We start from the raw sequence: 23,497 nt of genomic DNA, 5'->3' as shown, positions 1-23,497 counted from the left end.
ATGAGGTTTGGTGCCGAGTCTTTCCAACGACCTTGCATGGGATGGCTCAGAGTTGGTACAAGGGGTTACCCGACGGCTCGGTATACTGTTATGCCGACCTGAGAGACGCCTTTTTAGCCCAGTACTCTTGCAATAAGAGGAGGGCCGTGGAGACATCGGACCTCCTATCCATCAGACAGGAGGGGGGCGAGTCCCTACGGAGCTATGTGAAGAGGTTCGACGCCAAGGTTCAACAGATCCGGGATTGTAACCCCGAGCTGGCGGCCTTCGCACTGATGAAAGGCCTCCCAAGAGGAGACCTAAAAAATGAGCTCATCAGGCACGGCGGCCTGAACTTAGACTCCGCCAGAAAGCTGGCCGATCAAGCCATAAAGGTAGAAGACTATCATAAGACCTGGGTAGGCCACAGCGAGGCTGGGCACTCAGAGAAGAAGAGTCGTCGGGAGGACAACCCGGATGAAGGACGCCGTGACAGCAATAGGTCACGATCTGACAAATCCACCAGGAAGCAGGACTCGGCGGGCGCCGAGGGAAGTTCGATACCGTACTACAAGAAATGGTACAACGAGCACGCTCCCCTAGTCGTATCTCAGGCCGAGGTCTTCACCCTGAGCAAACACGAGGGTCAGAAATGGGAGAGGCCCCCCAGGCCGAGGAGTGACGGTGATACGAGCCAGTACTGTGAGTACCACGGCCACACCGGCTACTTAACTAACGACTGTCGGCATCTGAAAAATGCCATTGAAGAGTTGATCCGGAAGGGGAGCCTCGGCAAATATGTGGCCGGAGGCCAAAAAACGGATACCGGCGGGTCAAATAAGAAATCCGTCTTTGAACGGATAGGAGTAATCCATGTTGTCATCGGGGGCAACGAGAACGGTGGGTCCGCTCATGGGCACAAACGGCACCTGAATGAAGTATATCAGGCCATCAACTTTGTGCCCAACACAGCAACCCCCGCTTCCAACATCCCCGATATAACTATTGGGAAGAAGGACTACGAGGGAGTCATCGCCCCTCACATCGACCCACTTGTAGTCCACTTGGACATAGCCAACCATCTGGTGAAGAGGTGCCTGATTGACACAGGCGCCTACACCAACATTATGTACAGAGAATGCTTTCTCAACCTCGGTCTGAAGGTTGATGACTTGAGCCCCTGCACCAACCCGTTGTACAACTTTTCTGGGGCCGGCCTGGTACCCCTTGGGTCAATCAGGCTGCCGGTGAGGTTCGGCGAGGGAAGTGCAGCCAAGAATGTTATGTCCGAGTTCGTGGTCATTGACGGCTCGTCTGCCTACAATGTTCTCATAGGCCGGGTCACTTTAAGTGAAGCCGACGCCGTGATATCCATCCGGGCCCTGACATTGATGTATGTCTCGGACCGGGGGGAAGCGCATAAGCTCGTCTCGAATAACGAGAAGGACGAGGTGGTCAATGTCCAAGTATCTGCCAGAGGGTGCAACATGCAATCCTTCAAAGTGGCGAAGAAATCGGAGAAGGGGAAGAGCCCATCCTTGCAACAGGAGGGCGAACGCATGGACACCTCTGTCGGCATGGTCGAGGGAGCCGAGACTGAAGAGGTGGAGATTGACCCAGGGCGCACCGTAACTATCGGTGTCAACCTGGAGCCAAAATTCAGGGCCGCTCTCCTAGACCTGCTAAAGAAAAACAAAGACGTCTTCGCCTACTCAGCGGCCGAGATGCCAGGCGTGAGCCGGGAGGTAATTGTTCACAAGCTGAATGTACTCCCCACCGCTCGCCCCGTCAAGCAAAGAATGAGGAACTCCTCAGCCGAGAAGGATGAAGCCATCAAAGCCGAGGTAGATAAATTACTAGCGGCGGGCTTTATCATGCCTTGTACTTATCCTGAGTGGTTAGCCAATGTTGTAATGGTGAGGAAGTCATCGGGGGCATGGAGGATGTGTGTAGATTTTACCAATCTTAATAAAGCATGCCCCAAATATTGCTATCCTTTGCCTCGGATAGATAGTTTAATTGACGCCACGGCAGGCTACACTATGCTGAGCCTGCTGGACGCCTTCTCAGGGTATCATCAAGTATTCATGGCCGAGGAAGACATGCCCAAATGCGCATTCATCACCGCTAACGGCACATACATGTATAAAATGATGCCGTTTGGTTTGAAGAACGCCGGTGCAACTTACACAAGGCTGGTGGACAAAGTGTTCCAAAATCAAAAAGGGCGAAACATCGAGGCCTACGTCGACGACGCTATTGTAAAAAGCAAGTCTGACAGCGATCACTTAGCCGATTTACACGAGACATTTTGTTCATTAAGGGAATACAAGATGAAGCTCAACCCAACGAAATGCAACTTCGGTGTCCGGGCAGGTAAGTTCCTCGGCGTACTTGTCAGCGCCAGGGGAATTGATGCCTGATAGGCTTTGTCGCGTACCTATGCAAAGATAATTTCCCTAGACACAATTAAATGTAGTAATAGGGGTCGAACACAAGGAAATGGGAATTACGTCTTGAATTGTTGTGAGTAGATTTTTATCGAGGTTGATTACGATTTGGGTTTGGTTTGTTTTGTTTGATGATTAATGAAAATGCAATGTAAATGAAATGATAAAAGGTAGTCTAAAGGATTCGGGTCACTCATGCAAAGGTAAACATAATAACATGATAAACTTGATAGTAATAATCTTGTCAATTGCTTAGGCTTAAAGACACCCACCTTACGGCATTAGTATCAACCATAGACCGGATCCTAGAGAAACTCTCGTCCATGACTAGGTCGTCCTACCACACATGCTCAGTCTATTCAATTCTGTGCCTCTCGACTTTAGAACGAATGAACAAATATAATCTATGACTATGGCCGATAATCAAAGATTAAACATAACAAAACAAGCATGTGGTGGAAACAATTGATCAATATTATTACGAACTTTATTTAGTCATATTATATGTTTGATTTTGCATGGCTCCCCTAGCCTTTAGACTAGAGAATTTAGCTACTCATACTAAGATGTAAAATGCAAACTAATTTGTAAAGAATATTAAACATGGTTATTTGAATTATATTAGTTAAGTGATATAACATATGTAAAGAATAAAGCTAAAGTAAATATGAAAAACTTGATTATAATGACTATGTGATAACTAAAGTAATGGTGTAAATTGTAAACTTGTAATGAGAAATACCTTAATAAGGAAGACTTGTATGGAAGAACAAGTAACTAATAACCAAAAGATTGAATGACAAATGCTTGAAAATCTCTTGAAATACAAACTATTGAAAGATTAACTAAGGAATGCTTAAACAACTTATAACTTAAATGAAAACTAAAGAGAGAAAACTTATAATGCTTGAGGCTTATTGTAGTAGAATTAGACGTAAAATGAGATCTCTAGAACCTAGGAATACCTCTCCTATTTATAGGAGAGGAGGAAGATCAAAAGCAACCGAGAATCATGCGGCCCCGATCGGGGTTGGGCGGCCCCGATCGGGGTTGTGTGCCCCTTCGTCATTCCACTTCGCTCGTGCTTGATTGCGTGAGGGATCTCTATGCTTCTTTCGGTAGTGCTCAATTCCTAGCATCCTAAGCTCTTCTTGGCATCCAAAGCTTCCATGGCATCCAATGCTTGACCTTAGTAAGGACATTGAAGTTGGGCTTGACTTTGATTGTTGGCAACATTTGTAATTCTTATTTCAATCCAACAAATCTTCATGCAAACATCAATCCAATGCTCCATGCTTAGTCCAATGTTTGGCCTTGTTTAGCTTAGTGAACTTTGGTGTACAAAATCATAGGAAAAAGCCTCTAAATGCTTAGATTCCTACAAAACCGTAACAAACACAACAATACACCTAGAACACAAAATTAGCTCAAAAGTATACTAATTAAAGTATGATAATCAATAGAAACCGAGCTAAAATGAGGGGTAAAAGTATATATAAAATGAACATATCAATGCCAATCCAGACAAAGTCCAGGCAATCCTAGACCTGCCGGAGCCGAGGAATCGAAAAGAGGTTATGATGCTGACCGGGGGGATGGCGGCTCTAGCCCGTTTCATCTCTCGGTCAGCCGACAAGAGCACCCCATTCTTCAAAGTGTTGAAGGGAAATAAAGACTTCAGTTGGGGGGAGGAGCAGAGCACAGCTTTCAAGCAACTGAAAGCTCATCTTCAGACTCTCCCAACCCTGTCAAGGCCGATGCTGGGGGAGGCGCTATATCTGTACATAGCAGTTACCTCGGCCACGGTCAGTGCCGTGATCGTCAGAGAAGAGGACAAGCAGCAGCACCCAATCTACTTTGTCAGCCATACACTGTTGCCCGCCGAAAGAAATTACCCGCTGATTGAAAAAGCAGCCTTTGCTGTCGTCGTTGCCGCAAGGAAACTGAAACCTTACTTCGACGCACATCCCGTGACAGTCTTAACCGACCAACCATTGGAAAAAGCATTGGAAAAATTTGAACAATCTGGCAGGCTCATCAAATGGGCAGTAGAGCTATCCGGCTTTGGCATTCAATACAAGCCGAGGCCCTCAATAAAGGGGCAGGCACTTGCAGACTTCCTAGCCGAGTGCACATATCAAGAAGAGCCAAACCCCGGAGTATGGGAGGTATACACCGACGGGTCCTCCACAACGAACAGCGCAGGAGCCGGTATCCTTATCATCAGCCCAATCGGGGACGAGTTTGAGTACGCCTTGAAATTTACCTTCTCGGCCTCAAACAACGAATCCGAATACGAGGCGGTGATAACAGGAATTGAGTTAGCTAGAGCCGCCGGGGCGGAGCACATCATTTTGAGAACAGATTCACTCAGTGGCTAATCAAATCAGAGGAGAGTACGAGACTCGAGACGACGGGATGGTAAGATACCTGGAAAGGGTAAAAGCTGACACTTCAAAATTGAAATCTTTCCAGATACAGTGCATTCCCAGGTCTGAGAACAACCGAGCCGACGCTCTCTCGAATCTTGCCAGTTCAACCATCAAGAACGTCAGCCGAACCGTGCTGGTGGACATCAGGAATGCCAAAAGCATCACCGAGATCGTCGGCATGGTATGCGACGTAGAGGCCGAGACGACATGGATGACTCCGATAATGAGGTACAAATTGACAAATGAGTTACCGGAGGACCGCAGTCTCTCGCAGAAGATAAAGAGGATCGCAGCAAGGTACTTGGTGTTCGAAGGAGAATTATACAGGAGGTCCGTGGTAAGGCCACTCTTGAAATGTGTCGGTCCAGCCGACGCGGAGCTGATACTGACGGAGATTCACGAAGGCATCTGTGGTCACCACATGGGGGCAAGAACACTAGCCCATAAAGCTCTCCGAGCCGGCTACTTCTGGCCCACCATGCTCGAAGATTCCAGAACCAAGACCAAGAAGTGCAACAACTGTCAGATGCATGCTCCGGTGATACATGCACCTTCCCGAGACCTGCAGCCGGTACTTAGTCCCCTTCCTTTTGCACAGTGGAGGATGGATCTACTGGGGCCATTTCCAACGGCATCCGGAGGAAGGAAGTTCTTGATTGTCGCCGTTGACTACTTCACCAAATGGGTTGAAGCTGTAGCGGTACTTGCGAAGACGACGGCGGCCGTAAGAAAGGTAATATGGGAAAACGTCATAACTCGTTTTGGGTTACCCCAAGTCATGGTATTTGACCACGGCCGAGAGTTTTGGAGCGACACAATAATGAGCTGGCTGGAGGAACTTGGTATCAAATTTGCATACTCCTCTGTCTGCCACCCACAGAGCAACGGACAAGCTGAGGCAGCCAATAAAACAATCCTCAACGGTTTGAAGAAGACAGTTGAAGACCTGAAGGGAAGATGGGCCGATGAACTACCCGGCGTCCTGTGGTCTCTCCGGACCACGGAGAAAGAAGCAACGGGATACAGTCCGTTCCACTTAGTCTACGGATCCGAAGCAGTCTTGCCTATTGAAGCAACGGTGCCGACATTCAGAACGACCACTTTTAACCCGGTTGAAAATGAGGAAGGTTTAAGGACCTCCCTAGACCTGGTCGAAGAAAGCCGAGATACAGCACGCCTCAACTTGGCAGTATACCAAAACCGCATGAGAAGAGCCTACAACCGAAGAGTCCACAAAAGGGACTTAAAAGTAGGAGATCTAGTCCTAAGAAAGTCAGCCGCCACCAACAAAGGAAACATTCATGGTAAATTGACGGCCAACTGGGAGGGACCCTACAAAGTGGTTGAAGAAATGAGGCCGGGTACATACCGGCTGACAGACATGGAGGGTGTGCCTTTGATGAGCCATTGGAACACTGACAACCTCAGAAAATACTTTGTATAGCGGCGGAGGTGTACAAAACTTTTGTTGGCACCCCAACGCGTTTATATCTAATGAAGAAGCATCGAGTTTTTCCATCAAAGTGTTTATCCCCTCCGTAGTCATATCGAGGTGGACGCCGCGGCCCAAGCCGGGTGGTCACCTCAAGAAAGTGGACGCCGCGCCGTAACCTCTAGTCACCTCGGCCAACCGAAGGCCTGGCAGAGGACACAACGGTCGGTACGCCAACATACGCTGTCGCGTCGTAACCCCTAGTCGCCTCGGCCAACCGAAGGCCTGGCAGGGGACACAACGATCGACACGCTAACGAACGTTGTCGCGTCGTAACCCCTAGTCGCCTCGGCCCACCGAAGGCCTGGCAGGGGACACAACGATCGACACGCTAACGAACGCTGTCGCGTCGTAACCCCTAGTCGCCTCGGCCCACCGAAGGCCTGGCAGGGGACACAACGATCGATACGCTAACGAACGCTGTCGCGTCGTAACCCCTAGCCGCCTCGGCCAACCGAAGGCCTGGCAGGGGACACAACGATCGATACGCTAACGAACGTTGTCGCGTCGTAACCCCTAGTCGCCTCGGCCCACCGAAGGCCTGGCAGGGGACACAACGATCGATACGCTAATGAACGCTGTCGCGCCGTAACCCCTAGTCGCCTCGGCCCACCGAAGGCCTGGCAGGGGACACAACGGTCGATACGCTAACATGTTCAAGAAAAAGACATTAAACGCAGTTGAGATACGCATTCTAGCTGCCTCGGCCAAGCCGAAGGTAAAAATGAAAAAAGCGCTCAATTAATAACGCAAGAAGACAAGCGAAGAATGGTGATCAAAGCCCTGGCCAAGCCGGGGGTCAGTAAAACAAACTATTGAAAAAGATCACAAGGAAAATACAGACGACGGCCGTCCCCATAGGGATAAGCCAAACACCACCTACCAGAGTTTTTACAAAAACACAAGGAAAAGCAAAAGGTTACAGACTTAATCATTTGAAGCGCCAAAAGATGGCAGGGAGGAAAGGCTTAATAATTGGCCCCGAACAGCTGAAGTTATCCGAGACGCCGGGTGAGTCTGGTGACGACCGCCCGTCCCCCTATGCTTGTTGCTGCTCTCCATCGGCAGCAGTAGCATCATCTTCGGTGGCCGGCCCAGAGGAAAGCTCGTCATTCTCACGTGCCTTTAGCCTCTCAGCCTCCTCATGGGCCTCCTTCACCTTCGCATCGTAGACCGCCTTGGCCTCAGCTATCTGAGCCGCCTTCGCCGCCTCTGCCTTCTCCGCAGCCGCTTTTTCCGCAGCATCGGCCATCTCATCCAGAAGCTGCTCAAATTGTTGCCACGGAAAGGAGCCTTCAGGAATGAGCTTCTTGATTGCCTCCCTGGTCGCTTCCTCGGCCTGGTCCCGGAATTGGGCGCACATGGTAGGGAGGACCTCAGTCTGAAGCATCTCAATATCTTTCTCCTTTTGGGCAAGGATATCCCTTGTGATCCTATGTGCCTCCGATTGAGACAAATACAGCTCTTTCCATTCGTCCCTCTTGGCAACAACGGCGTCGTAACCGCCCTTATATCTGTCCCGCTCCTCCAGCAACTTGGCAGCGGTGGCATCAGCATCTTCAACTTTGGCCCTCTCAGCCAATAGCTGCTTCTCAGCTTCCTCCGCACGCTTTCGTACAGCAAGGAGGTCAAGCTTAGCCTTCCCGGCTTCCCCCTTTGCAGCGGAAAGATCAAGCTTAAGCCGTTCAATCAATGGCCCAGATTGGGCCATTGCCTTTTCTTGCTCCATAATGCGGGAGCCGGCTAGCTGAGTCCATTTCGCCAGCCTCTTGTATATTCTCGTCCCCTCGGCCACAAGCTCGGTGGGGGAAACCTTCTGGAGTAAGGAGTCAACGGTGACGTTTCTATCACCCACCTTCTCAGGCTGCTTCTCTAATTGCCGCTCGGTGAGAACGACGGCTGCCGACGGCGGATCTACAAAAAATTTACACAGCGCATCCATGTCAACATTCATTGACACATCAGAGAGTCTGTCATCGGGAATGCATAACGAACCAGCTAAGTCTGAACCACAGGTTAGGTCCGTACCAGTCTGGACCTTCTTAGATGGAGGACCGGGTGAATCATTCTTTTCCCCGGCAACGGTGGAAGCCGGCAGTGGCTCTTTTCTCTTCTTTGGAGGAGGAGGGCCCTTCGCAACAGTCACCACCTCCGCGGTAATATCGACGACCTCCACATGCTCCTCCCGGACCGCTGGGGTTGAGGAGGGAGTTGGGATCGACGCCGTCGCCGACCTGGACGCTGCCTTTGGTATTCTCTTCGGCATGCTCCCAAGAACCCGCGTTTGAGCCACCGCCGGATCCAGCGCTTTCAGCTGCTTGTCCATAAGTTCGTTGGGAGCCAGTCTACGATCACGCGCGTCAGCCTGAGGGTGTCGCTCAACGACGTTCCCGTCCTTATCAAGCCCTAACCTCTTCAAGGTCCTCTCAGACAGATCCTGGCCAAACCGGTCTGCAAGAAACCAGGCAAGAGTTACATAAAAGAAGTAAAAACAAAGCTCTAAAAACAGGAGCGTAACAGGCAAAGATGGGCCTCACACCGACCCTACTCACCCTGGTTGAGGGCCGGTATGAGGCCGACGCGGCAAAGCAGCTCATCCTGAAGAATAATTTGAGTCGGGGGCACCCATCCCTTCTCAGCATCAAACAGATGCATCGCCCGCTCCTCGTCCGCACCAAGAGGAACCCTACTGGCATCCATCTTGAGCTTACTCTGGGAGACCCATTTTTCACGCTCCCTCTTACTCTCGCACCGCAAGTTGACTTGGTGCTGGAAGGACCGGGGCAGCGGATAGTCATCCGGCACTTCGACATACACCCACCGCCCCTTCCAGTCCTTGCAGGAAGAAAGCTTCTCAACAGAGAGGACGCCCGGCTTCATCTGCACGCTGTACCACCCCACTTTACCGGGGGTCGACGCCCGAAGATGATGAAGCCGGCGGAATAAGTTAACTGTAGGGACCTCCCGCTTAAAAAGACAGAGCCACACTAAGCCAACTATCGTCCTGATGGCCAACGGATGCAGTTGAGCCACGGCGACGTTCATAGCTTTGATGATGGCCGTGACGTATTTATTCAAAGGAAACCGGAGCCCATACTCCGGTGCTCGATATATACGCCGATATGACCGGGGAGGGCAACAGACCGCTGACCCTCCTCGGGGATAACAATTTTGTAACCCTCACCGAAGTAAAAATGACCCTCGAAAAGGGTTCCACCGGAACAACTGGCGAATTTATTGGTCCAGGCACGGTCAGGACCAGTCATGCAGGCCTCGCCGTGATCCGGGATACGCGGCCTCTCACCACCAGAAGGAATCCTTTCCTCACCGCCATCATCAAAGTCATCATCAGCATCATCATCCTCCCAATCCTCCAAAGCTTTTGGATCGACCTCGGGAGACGGAGACCTAGGGCCCCCAGACCTTATCGGGATGGCGTCTAGTATCTCCTCCTCATCAAGACGCGACGGGGAACCCCCCGGCGCAGGCTTACTAGGTCCGGCACCAGTAGAAGACATGTTTACAACAAAACTTACAAGTTAAAAAGAGAAAAATTTGTTTGTTTACCTTGAAGAAAAGCACTAGCCGAAGCAACGACTCTGAAGATTAGAAGAGAAAGAAGCCCTTGAAAGTTTAGAGAGAAGAAAATTTTAGAGAAAATGAAATTGGTGCCCAATTTCAGGGGCTAACTGCCCTATTTATAGGGGCAAGCCCATGAAGGAGGACCAATCAGGGCACAGCCCATGAAACGTCAGCCAATCAGCAAACAGACACGTGTCAGACATGCAACCACGGAATGTCAATCGTTGCAACAGTTGAACGTCAATCAATGCAACAGTGACCAAGCGTCTTCAACACGCCCCTTCATATCTCTGCATATTCATCTTCTTCAACAAATTCCTAAGTATCTGTTCTCCGCCGGCCACACGATCAACCAAGCTTGTCAGCACCGGCTGGGGGCAATCCAAAGCACACGGCGCTCACAACCTCGGTCTCGGCCAGCACCACTTTCTTTTCCACATCGGATGCCCATTACACATCCATGTGGAGGGGGGATATGGTACGGCCTAAGCATAACCAAGCCGAGGTAGAAGAAGCCGGGGCAGAAAATTTTTCACGCGCAGAATATACGCTCAGCATACATTGGAGCCCATACCACGGCATAGACTACGCTGGGGGCAAATTGATGGGGCATATTCTGCACCCTCTGACCAAGTCAACACATTGAGCAAGGTCAAAGATATCCACAGCAAGTCAACGGCTTTGACAGCCTAACTGACACAGCCCTCCTATGTCCCGGCCACGACGACTAACCAGCCGGGGCACACATCCGCGAACTCATATCCAAGACCCCTCGGCGGCGAGTCAACAGGGCCTGCCGGCCTGTCATGGGTCCCTCGGCCGAGGGTAGATCAGACTTTCCACCTGCTAGCCACTTGGCCACTTGGCCACTACGTGACAAAAGGTGAAAGTCTATAAGTACTCCTCAACTCTCAATGAGGAGGAGATCCACAATTTAACCTAAGAATCACTATTCATCTGGTAATATCTTCCTTATCTCTCTACAATACATACTTCGCCAAGTAACAACAACTTATCCCTTTAAGTTTACTGACTTGAGCGTCAGAGTGAGTTCGCTCGGTCCAAAGCCGAGCCCTCAGTTTGTTCATTGTTTCAGGGGACCGCGAGGAGGATTCAACCGAAGACGTCATTCTACAAGCACGGGTGGTAACAAATAACTGCTCTGGAATTACACCCGGAACAAATAATAATATTAATAATATTATTATTATTATTATTATTATTATTATTATTATTGTTGTTGTTATTGTTATTATCAACTGCAATAATACTAATATTCATAATATAATACTAATTATACTAATATTAATATTTATAAGAAAAAAAATATAATATTATATATGAATAATCATAAATTATATTAATGAAAAATAGTAATTTTTTACTAATAATATTCTTAATAACAATAATAACTAATAACATTAGTAAAAATAATTGTTTCTAATAAAAATACTCAAGTAAGCGTTGCACGAATCCGGGTCAGGTCAACACGCTCCTCTCAGACGATGGCACTTCGAGCCTATGTTTGCTCTCTTCGGATGGATCTTTCACGCGTAACAAATTGGGCCTCGGAGGGTTCGCAATAGGTCCTTCTCTGATGTCTTACGATATTGGTGGAAAGTCGGGACCTTGCTTGAAGATAAGGTCTCCTTGCCCTCTCATAGTAGCTTGAGTAGTCTTACTTCTAGAGAGAGGAAGTTGTTGGTGAGAATTATTTTACCATTGATTGGTGAATAATGAGGTATTTACAGGTTTCTATGTGTACCTCAAATGATGGCTTGACAAGCATGGTTACCAGATTCTCTATGAATACGCCTTACCGATTCGCGATTTGCATATAGAAAATGTGTTATATGTATTTTCAGTAATAAACTTGATAGAATTCACTTTTAACGATCCGTGATTCGTAGGGTACCAAGCGAATCCGTAGCCATGTTGGCAAGCGTGTTGACTTGTATGACCCCGTATTGGCTAGTGGGTCAAGTCGTTTGGGCGTGCCCCATCAATAATATTAATAATAAATGTTATTAATTTTAATAATAATACCAATAATAATTATAACAACAACAACAACAACAACAACAATAATAATAATATTAACATTAATAACATTATTATTCATTTTAACAACAACAATAATAATAACATTATTATTCATTTTAATAATAATAATAATAATATTCATAATAATAATAATAATAATAATAGTAATTATAATAAATAAATTATTAATAACATTATTATTAACAATATTATTAATTATAATTATAATAATAATAATAAAGAATAAAAAATAGTGTTATTAAAAAAATAGTATTATTGATAACAAAATAAATAATAACTACTCCCTTCATTCAACTCCACTTTGCAACTATGCTCTTTGCGCGGGTATTAAGAAACGGATTAAAAAAACTATTAAAAGTACATAGGGGAAGGGAATGGTGGGGTTAAAGATATTAAAAAAATATAAAGGTGAGTTTTATAGTGGATTTGTGTGGGGTATGAATGACATTTTTTGTAAATATAGATTTTCAATAAGGATAGAAAAGTCTTTTACATGTCCAAATAAGGAAACCTGTAAAGTGGAGTTGAATGGACGGAAATAGAATACTTGTAAAGTGGAGTTGAATGGAGGGAGTATTAAATTTGAGATGAGTAAAGCTGAAATGAGCTGAACTGAACTGAACTGAATGGAGCTGAACTGAACTGAACTGAATGGAGCTGAGCTGAACTGAACTGAATTGAATGGAGCTAAGCTGAACTGAACTGAGCTGAACGGAACTGAATAGAGCTGAACTGAACTAAAATGGCTGAAAATAAGCCAGAAAGAACAGTGTCTAATCGTACACCATGCAATCATGCAATGCAAAATTATGTTGAGACTGTTTTGGCAGATAAAGAATTGAAGCTGGCTTCCACTTGATTTTGATTACATGGGCCTTTTGTGTCTAACTCATTTTAGCTGTCTTTGTTTTTTATTGAGCCCACTTTGTGTTAATTAAGTACCAACTATTTCAATATCACTAATTTAATTTGATTAATTATCTTTATCTAGCTTAAATTTGATGTACTAATTCACATGCATTTTATAAATAAAATTATTATAGACTTTTAATTTGGATATTAATTCTCTCCAAATTCAGAAAAACGTGATTGTCTCCCGTTGTATTTGCTTAAACAAACTCTAAATCGCGTCTAAGGACAAGACCCGTACAAGTCTGTGGCCAAGACTTATGAATAGATCAAGTAGAAAAACATGAGAGTTTGAACGAAGCTTCTGTTCTTTTGAACTGAAATCGTCTGAACTAAATTGAATGGAGTTGAACTGAATGGAGCAGAACTGAACTGAAGTAAGAGTTAATTTGGGACGAGAAAAGTTGAACTGAACTAACTGAATAAAGCTGAACTGAACTGAAATAAGCTGAAGTTAAATCCAAAAGAACATGATCTATGTCTCAAAAATTAATTATAAGATTTTAAGACGCATTTTTAAGCATGAGGATAAATAAAATAGCTCTATTCAGCTATTTCCATGTGTATGTGGGCCGGGGTAAAAGTCCCACATCAGCGACCCGGTATATTAATAATAATGAGGAGACATGTTTATAAGTTAGTGTGTTACTTTAATAATATCACCAATTAATTTTAGAATGAAACCTCATTTACATATGAGTTTTTCTGTCTCACCTGTTCAGTAATATACCATTGCCATTCTCTTGGCAATTACTCAAGAAAAAATCTTAAGAAGTACAAATGCAATTCCTTGGATCATCACCAACAAAAGACTATTTCCCTTATTGCAATAAAAAACAATATTTTAATTTTTACTATTTTGAGGTGATGATTGTCCCACACAATTAATTTCAAAGACGGCCCTCTAATTAAGAGCTAGAACCCCCGAACCAGAAGTTTCTTTGATCAACAACATTCAAAGAATAGTGATGGTACTGATCATATTGTTGGTGGAATTACAACATCCTGCATGCTTCAATTGATATGGACGTCTGAATTTTAACAGGAGTGCTATGTACCACATTGTAATTGTCATATGTTAGTAATTACAAGATAAGCAATGGTCCCGGCCGCCGGTAACTTAGACCAATATACGTTAGTCTGTAAGATATTGTGAGGTTCGGATACATGTCATCTTATACTTGTATTTAATATGAATAAATATAATAGTTGTACCTCAACTACCACTTTAAGATTTTGCTTGAGATGGTTTATCTGTCATAGTATCAGTTACAGGGTGACCAAAGATCACGGGTTCGAATCCCGGCAACCCCAATAACTCACGAAGCTGTATTCCAACACATGGTTTGCGGGAGTCTGTGCACTAACCACTCTTCTAGCCCATTGGACATTTGAGTGAGGGGCGTAATAGGAATCGAAATGAAATTTCAGCACATAGTTTAAGAATTTCTAAGACATATTTAATTCTGAGCTCAATTATTATTATTCTAAGACATGAATAAATCGATTTGGAAAGATCCCATACGTGAAACATTATATATAGAGTATATATTTGATTATACAGGTTTTTTAACGTATACTTAAAGAACATATATTAGTAAGTTGAATATGGAAAGAGTCACATCATATTCTCACGAGAAATGCAAGTATATATAAACTAGGGGAAAAATGTAAGCTTAGGCAACATCATATGATAAGACTTCAAGATGGTGATCAATTAGCTTATATAACCAATAATCACCCATGATAATATTAAAGTACAAATTACATCTTAAAATACTTTAAACTGGCCAAATTGAACTGGACCTGAATTATAGAAAACATTTTATTACAGTATAGTGCATATATCCATCCGATGTTTCACGAACTTCTCAAGTGATGTATGTTGTCTGTTGAGTTCTCCGTAGCAGGCTCATAGATGTAAGAGTGCGACAAACCAATTATTAGGCGCCTAGGCGCGGCCATCATGAGGAATAGTAGTTTACTAACTTATTAACTAGTCTCTCACTGATCTTATTCAGGTCAATGTGAGAGAATGTTTATTTCATTACACATTTACACACCTATAAGAGACATCGTCTACATTATTATCTCTAGCACATTACCACATTGCGCATCTGTAGGTCGCATGATGAACCAACGATCGGCTCTAATATCACTTGTTGTTTATGCAAAAGGCTCATAGATACAAGAGCAGCAAATTGATCATATGCATGTAAATGACGCTCCATCTTAAAATCAGTTGATGATAAGAAGATCAATCTTCAAATTTACCCTGCATAAACTAATATGCCCCTTAATTTTACCCGTGAATGACCCATTACACGTGCATGGGAAGAGACCTCAATAAATTTCGTCTACCAAAATTGTGTCGCAATGAACTTGATAAGATCCAAGACTTTAATTTAGTGATGTGATTAACCACTATTAACCAACAATCGACTCTAATACCACTTGCTCTAGTGAATGGATTTACATAAATTCTCTTTTATGGCGTGTCATGGAAAAATGTGACCTTTTCAGCATGATAAAATATAATCATTTTTTATAAATAAAAATTAGTGGATAATTAATTTTTATTATAAAATGATCACATTTTCTCCGTCACAAAAAGACCCATTGTTCTATTATTCCATTCAATGCATCCAAATTTTTTGTACTCTTAAAAAATGCTTCTCAAATAGTATATTGTAGTTTCGAACATATCAAGGGTCCTATATTATTTTTTCTATTGAATTCTTAGGTCAATGCCTCTAACATTAATGTATCAATGACTTTTTGACTATGAAAAACTTTTAGTCAAAAGAACTAACCTTGGAGTAATCATGCTTTAATTGTTCATATCAACTAATCTCACTAGTTATTCTCCATTGTAGTTTACATGAATCAATTGATGCAACTTCATCAACCTGAAATTCATCACAAAACATTTCATTTATATATGTACCTCATACTCCCTTGATTCATTTCATTTTCATAAAATCGGTTAAAACCCTGGTCTCATATATTGAACAAATGTACGAAAATAAAATGAATGAAGGGAGTAAATCATTATTGAATAAATTTATGATTTCATTGCAAAAAAAAATGCTAAAAATTAAGTAAATGAAGAACAATTACCTGACAATGAATAACATATATCCATTTCTTATTTAATTTAGAAGAAACACAACTAACAACATCAAGCCCTTCTTCACTCAAGACCTTAAGCACCTTTGAAAGAGGAAAAGGATCTTCTTCTATTCCGGCACAAATTTCAATCTCGATCGCTTTCGAGAAGGTATGGATGCTCACATTACAACCATCTTTTGAAGATGATGAAGTATTAGTTGATGTGGATCCAACATTTCCTTGTAATTTGGTTGATATTGAAGATGAACATGTTTTTTTGAGGTGGTCTCTTTTAAACCCTAGCTCTTTAACATTGCTCTCTAGGTCTTTAATGTACTTTGTTGCCTCAAAAATGTGATCACTCATCGATCGCTTTCCCTGAAAACTCCGTCCATATGAACCTCATTTAATAATAACAATAATAATCGTGTTATACATACAACAGTCTTACACAAGACCATCTAATGTATAAAAATAACCTCAAATTTCGGTAAATATATATTGCAAGAAGTGAAAATTTATATATTTCATAACATAAATCATGTAAATGTGAATTAAAGATATAGGCAACCCTATATTAACAAAAAAATATGATCATTTTTCACAAATACATACACTACATAAATAAGAAAAAACTAATTAATCAAATCAAAATAACAAAAACATAAAACAAACCTTGATATATTCCAAAGGGAGGATTGAACGAAGAGAGGAGAAATGACTAGCCATTTCTTGCCTTCTTTGACGCTCGATTTCGCGGTGAATAACCCTCTTGTTTGTATCATCATTACCACTAATGATCTTACTTTGATTAACATTGCTAATAGTATTACCTTCTCCATTTGCTAATGACTTTTTAGACCAATGTTTTCTATTATTTGGAGTATTATTACTTATAGAAGGTGAGTTGTTATTAGCAAGGTAATTATTAGCATGATGATTATCATAGTTAAGTAAATTAGGTACATTAACAATACCATTAATCATATCTTGCTCATTATTAGTAGTATTGGGGACATGGAAACACAAGTCACCTTTTTGATAAGGAAACATGAAGGAAGTAACTGATAAAGAACACTGCTGTCGACGATGGACACCCTGATTTACACAGAATGATTAAGAAGACAATGAGGTGGTTAAGGTTAGGGATTTAGAGATTTTGTTGAAGTGTGATATACCAAGAAAATCTCACTTTTTAAGCTAAAGTGGGATTAATTACACTAATTAAGTGATTAATAAATTAAGCAAGTTGATTTATATAGAGGGTAGCATGTGAGAAGTACAAGTTTTATGCTTGTAATTTGATTATTGTTGTACTACACAAGTGAATTTAAATTGATGAGGTGAGGGTGAAGCTAGCAAAGATGTACATACAATGCTTTGGTGTTTTGTTTAATAAATGTTTTGGTCCTTATTTAATTAATTGGTGGACCATTTGTTGTCTGAATAAGAATAATATCCCAATTGTTATGGCTAGCTTAACTAAGAGACGTTAATTAGAGTGTAGTGATTATTGAGTGATTATGTTAATCATTGATCATATGAATTATAATTAAAGATGATTTGATTTGATTTGATCAAAATTCGAAAATATCTTTAAGCTAATCATATTTAATAGAATAGTAGTTATAAGGTGCAACGGTATCGTTCCCTAATCGACCATTTAATTAGGATCAATCCTACAATAACACGTACTCTTTTTAGATCAGGTCAGGTCATTATAATAATTACATTATATATTTGAAATGTAAGTTAAACATACGGAGTAATATTGTTAGTCTTATAACTTAAAAACTTGGTATGACACAGTTACTTTAGAGATAGTTTTTATCCTATAAATACCCTGAGAATTTCACTCAAATTTTAATCACTAGACTTTAACTTTTTGGACAGTTACTTATCATTTTCTTTATACTAAAGAGATGTAAATTTCACAAAGAACACTTTAAGTTAAAGTGATATAATGTCTACATACACAGTTTAATTACAAATATTTGTCATTTGAAATAATGAGGAGTGTAAAACCCCCAAAAAATACCCTAGAAATTTCCCACCGCTAATCCGCCGCCAACCTTACCCTCCTCCTCTCGCCGGCGGCCACAACTAAATCTCTTCTGGTCGCCGGCGAGAGGCTCTGTTTTCTTTTGATCGGTTCTTTGTTCATCGTTTCTCCGGCGGCGTATTGGTTTGCAACGAGAAGTTTGTCCGTTTTCAATCGCCAATAGTAACTCAGTTTACCTGGGTTGTTTAAGTTTTTATTTGTGAGATCTATGGTCTGTTTTCTGCCTTTTAAACTCAGGTTTTTTTTTAATTTTAATACTTTAATTCCTCTTTTGCTTTCGTTTACCTGGGTTGTTTAAGTTTCTATTTGTTTGTCGGACTTTGTAATTGCTTCGATATGAAGCCGTCTTTAACCTTTTCTTCTGCTTCTGCCGTCGGTTTTCTTAATTACTTTGTTTTATTTCATGGCGGCGATGAGTTGTCCGATGAGGAAACTGTTTTACTGAAAGTTTCTTCTCAAGTTGAAAACCCTTTTTTTCAAATTCAGGCGCTTAAGGATTTAGGTAATAGTTTTTTTCGACAATCTCAGTTTGATAAGGCTGGTGGTTGTTACGACACCGCGTGTCGTTTTCTCAGTTCGACTCTCAAAGGCAAAATTAAGTTTGATTTCAACACGAGTATTTCTCTGGCTGTTTCTTTGTGTTTAAATTTGGCCGCGTGTGATACTAAACTCCAAGGTTTTGAGGAAGCTCTGATCTATTGTTCTTTGGTTTTACAATTTTTTCCTCGCCACGCTAAAGCTCTGTTTCGTAAGGCAGTGGCCCTTAAAAAGCTGAATAGGTTTCCAGAAGCTCGTTCTGTTTTGGAAGAGGCGCGCTTGGCTGAACCTCATAATAAGGATATTTATTATTCAGGAACTGGAAGATGTTAGTCAGTCGCTAGCAATAAACAATAATGGTAAACGTGTTATGGTTGCTCCTTTTGATACAACTGATGTTCATGTTCCTCCTCTTCGACGTACATCAGCTGTTAGTCATGCATCATCCCAGTTTGGTTCTGGCAGTGCAATGAAGGAACAACAGTCACAGCTGTGTCCTGAGTTGTCTGCTGATTGTGTCCCCATAGCCTCACCAGAGGCGCCTTTGGATTCCGCGCATTGTAGTCCATTTGATGAGACTCTGATTGATTCTGCGGTCAGTCAAAATTCCTCCCCAACTGACTCAAAATCGCATCATCTTCGCTTCTCCAACAAGAAGCGACCTCATACAGCACTACATTTATCAAGTCAAGATTATGAAAATTTGTTACATGGTAAAAATTTGGGTTTCTACCACCCACGATCCATGTCTTTCATGAGGGTTCGTCCCCTCACCTCTAAAACTTTCCAGATGGGAGCTCCCCATGAGGTTATTCATGGGACAGCAGAAGTTCCCACCTCTTCTCCTCCACCGGAGATTCCTTTTACACCCTTTGATATTGAACAAACTGAAAGTGTTGAGTTACTTACGGAGGAGGTAATTTTACAGGTTGATAAGAAGACACGTCTTAATTCGTTTACTCCATCTCCTACTAAGACCTCGTTGGTCCATTTTAAGTTTGCTGTTGTCAGGAATTACTCTCTTGGCAAAGAGAAATGCAATGTGTATTGCCGCACTAAAGTCCGAAAGGCTCGTGTTTCTACTGTTTCGAATGAATCCTCACTGACTTCTGCCAAGCTTTCACCTTCTTTTTGCAGGTACCGCAATATTACTACTACTACGAGGATGAAGCGGAAGGAAGCCCACTTAATCGAGTTTGCCACTTACTACCATCCGCCGTTCAAGAAAAGACGTCTTTTTTCTTCAATTCGGACTACGTGTTATGTTTCTACTGTTAGTTGGGTTTCAAGCGGTTTTGGGGTGGCTTATACCCCTTCTTTTGTACTTTAAAGTTTAATGTACCCTGTGGACTTACTTTTATTTTTATAAAAGTTTATTGTTATTAAAAAAAAAAAAAAATGAGGACAACATTAGGATGAAATAGAAGTTTTGATTTTCGTATTTATCTCAAGGACATCACCAACCAAGGTATGCACAAGGATGAGATACAAAACTCTTGTTGCTAGAACAAAAAAAATAGTTTTTTTTTTTTTTTTGGTGATGAAATGATACTGGTAAAATCTCACAACCATTTTTTTAAAATCATTATTATTCAAACTCTTTATGTGACTTTACTTTTTGACACGTCACAGAGGAGAATTTATGTAAAAAAATGGGTTTTCAAGTATCACGTGGTAAATATTTATATTCAGACAAAAGCAGCAGCAATCGGTACAGTATTAAAGGGATTATTGTTTTTGACTAATAAAAGGACTTATCTAGCTATGATGAACAACTATAGTGAAAAAGCTATAATAATATCACTAATTAACGTAATCAGATACTCTAAATAGTGTCAATAAGATTATTATCAAAAAGTACTAGAAATATTCTAACAAAAGTTACACATCTACCAAGGAAAAATTCTTGGGTATAGCGGGTGTACCACGTCACCGTACACCCGAGCCAATAAGATTATTAGAATTATCCATATTTTCCATAAATAATAAAACAAAATCTAAATGGAATATGGTTAAAGGTTTATCATTGGTTAGGGTGTACGATAATCTTGTACACCCGGTGTACCCAAAAATCTCTCTCTACCAAGTATGGTGACGTGTTCAATTTATGAGCTAGGATTAGCTAATAAATTATTTGAATGGTTGGGAATTAAGGAATTAAAACAATGATTAGCTTGAATCAATAGTTTTAGCATCTAATTACTACTTGTAATGGTTTGTTATTTTTTTTTTTTCAATCGAAGCGCGCACTTAAGTCGCATTACAATATAGGGAAGGGGGGATTCGAACTTGGGACCTATTGTCCACAATACCTTCGTCTTAACCACTAGACTAAGACATCTTCGGTTAATGGTTTGTTATTATAATAGCGAATAACGTTAATATACAATGAGCAAAATTTTATAACAAGTTTGACTACTAAATTTAATATGTTGTTACAATATGCTGCTTTTAATTAGCATCGTATTTAAAAAATAAAAGATCAGATCAATATGTTATCAAGTAAACCAACTTGCTAAGTGGGATTAGGGTTAGGATGCCTACTTCGGGAAAAGAGGTGGGAATATGTCATTTAACAAACACATGTAACTCGTAAGTTAATTGTTAGAATAAAATCTATTAATTTAACCTAATATACGGTTTATAATATGGTCATGTATTTGTGATTTCTTTAAGCCTTCAAGTATGAATATGAACACGGCCGTTTTTTCATGGATTGAATTATGAATGAATCATCATTTCAACAAAGACCTTGAAAAAATACTTAAAAATCTAATTATTATTTATATTTATATTTAATTTAATGACCCACTTACACGAAATCTTTACTCAGAAAAACACTGGAGAGACAAGTGTAGATTGAAGATTGGTAGACATAACATAATTATCCAACTATTACAACAACTTTTCATGTCTGTTGCTCTCATGTTGGATAGCCGTTAGTGCAAGATTTGTTGAAAATTACGTATACTAGTTGCTACAGTTAATTGGAAAACGTAGGAATACAATATTATAACACAATGGTCGACATTGTTATTCTTTTCGACTTAATTTCGCCTTTTATTCAATTATGTTCAACTCACTTTAGTTTAGCTCGGCTTATTTCAACTTTATTTCTAAAACTCTTAGGCTATGTTTGGATTGAGTGATTTGGAGGGAAAAGAAAGGGAGGGAGAGTATGTGATTTAAACTCCCTTGTTTGGATAGCAAATAAGGGTGGAGGGAAATGGAGGGGGAGAGATTTGGAGGGATACATTTTCCCTCCTCCAAGGCATATCAAAATCTCTCCATAATAGGCAAGATTTGGAAGGAAATTGTATCCACACACCCACTCCCCATTTGCCCTCCCCTTCCCTTACCTCCCTTTCTCTTCCCTCCTTCCCCCTCCCCTCCCTTTCCTTCCACTTTTGCTATCCAAACACACCCTTAAGCAAACTTCAACTTAATACAGCTCGATCACTTCAGTTCAATCCATTTCATGCTCGTCCTTTTATGTTGAGGTCGGTACACAAACTTTAAATTATTGTATTAAATTTATTACTCCCTCCGTACCAATTATTTAATTACTTTTAAAATTCTTTGTGAGGGGAACTTTAATTTTAATTAAAGGTAAACAAATGATTGGGACGGAAGGAGTATTAAATATTCCATCTGTTTCAATCATTTGTTTACGTTTAACTAAAATATCACTCACAAAGAATAATATAAAAGGGAAAATAACAATTGAGATGCAGTAAATAGTTTATTAAAAAAGATAATTTTATTTAGAGATCGGGAGGGGAGGGGTTCCACCGTTGGCAATTAGGATCGTCTCTATTTACTAGTAAAAGAAATAGAGAGTCCATTTCCTATGAACAGTCAAGATTTCATCTCGCAACGATCTAACGGTCTAAGATTTTGATTGAAAAATAAAGAAAAAATGCAATAGAAAGATAGTTGTAATACTATATTATAATATGTGAGAAAATCGACCCTTCATTTTTTTTAGGAAATGAAAAGGATCCATACTCGACTGTTGGAGGAAGTGAGAGACAGAATGGAGTGGGTATCACAATTGACAATAATGTAATGTGCGTAAGGCGTGAACTAATGAAGCAAAGAGAAATAAAGATGACGATATGTTGTGTCATAAATCATAAATGAATAAAGCATTTGATCGGATCTCTTAAATAATTGCATTAATCATTCCCAAATCACACAATCTCTATTCAGCTTAAACGATACTAAATGGTTGTCAGGATTTCATGCAGATTTTGCTCCAGCCTAGCTTAATTGTATGGGGCATCAGTGTATAACTAAAGAAGATTCCGTAAATATAAAATAGGATCGTCTTACAATATAAAATTGTTTTTTTCTTTCACTAGAAGAAGATTAGGTTGACAACCTGCATATTTCATTCCTTTCGAATGAGTGATGTAACTTGTAAATTAAACCACCTCGAGAAGCTTGAACATGAATGCTTAAAAATGTAGGGAGTATTAAAGTGGAGATGGCTTTGTTCTTTCTATAATTTCAGCTCTATTCAAATCATTTTAGCTTTATTAGGTTCACTTCATTCCAGCTCATCCTTTTACAAATTAACTCCCACTCTAGTTCAATTTAGCTCTATTCAATTCTATTCGGTTCGGTTCATACCGTTCAGTGCAATTCAGTTTACTTCACTTTAGCTTCTTTCAACCGAAAATAGCAAATTCATATTATTATATTGCTTAAATAATACTCCCTCCATACCACACCCAATGGTAACATTGACTTTTTCACACTTGTCGAGACACGTTTTGCAACGTCAGTATTTGTAGTTACACATTATTAAAAATTATAAATATTTGATATTCTTATAATATTCATGACAATAAATCAAAGAAAATCTCACGTGACT

The 23,497-nt window shown here is 41.2% G+C and overlaps 2 protein-coding genes across 2 annotated transcripts; one reads left to right on the top strand and one right to left on the bottom strand.

The window, feature by feature from the left end:
• Positions 1 to 14,634: 14,634 nt before the first annotated feature.
• On the bottom strand, positions 14,635 to 17,362 carry LOC141609438 (transcription factor bHLH118-like). The gene is made up of 4 exons (XM_074428484.1): positions 16,695 to 17,362; positions 16,029 to 16,397; positions 15,722 to 15,817; positions 14,635 to 15,183 (listed from the first exon to the last, which is right to left on the bottom strand). The coding sequence occupies exons 1-3, from the start codon at positions 17,070 to 17,072 to the stop codon at positions 15,752 to 15,754; spliced, it is 813 nt and encodes a 270-aa protein (XP_074284585.1). The 5' UTR covers positions 17,073 to 17,362; the 3' UTR covers positions 14,635 to 15,183; positions 15,722 to 15,751.
• Positions 17,363 to 18,417: 1,055 nt separating this feature from the next.
• LOC141608742 (uncharacterized) lies at positions 18,418 to 18,951 on the top strand. Its single transcript, XM_074428086.1, has one exon. It carries the CDS (start codon positions 18,418 to 18,420, stop codon positions 18,949 to 18,951), a length of 534 nt encoding a protein of 177 aa, XP_074284187.1.
• The last annotated feature ends 4,546 nt before the right edge of the window (positions 18,952 to 23,497 follow it).

This window comes from Silene latifolia, chromosome 10, assembly GCF_048544455.1.
Source record: "Silene latifolia isolate original U9 population chromosome 10, ASM4854445v1, whole genome shotgun sequence".
NCBI classification, from domain to species: Eukaryota; Viridiplantae; Streptophyta; class Magnoliopsida; order Caryophyllales; family Caryophyllaceae; genus Silene; species Silene latifolia.
This window is presented reverse-complemented; position numbering and strand designations above follow the sequence as displayed.

Coding starts and splice junctions, on each gene's coding strand:
- LOC141609438 (XM_074428484.1), bottom strand. CDS start 17,072: ATGTTTCCTTATCAAAAAGGTGACTTGTGTTTCCATGTCCCCAATACT. Junction 16,398..16,694: donor TCCCTTTGGAATATATCAAG/GTTTGTTTTATG, acceptor CGGAGTTTTCAG/GGAAAGCGATCGATGAGTGA. Junction 15,818..16,028: donor TATATGTTATTCATTGTCAG/GTAATTGTTCTT, acceptor GATGAATTTCAG/GTTGATGAAGTTGCATCAAT.
- LOC141608742 (XM_074428086.1), top strand. CDS start 18,418: ATGAAGCCGTCTTTAACCTTTTCTTCTGCTTCTGCCGTCGGTTTTCTT.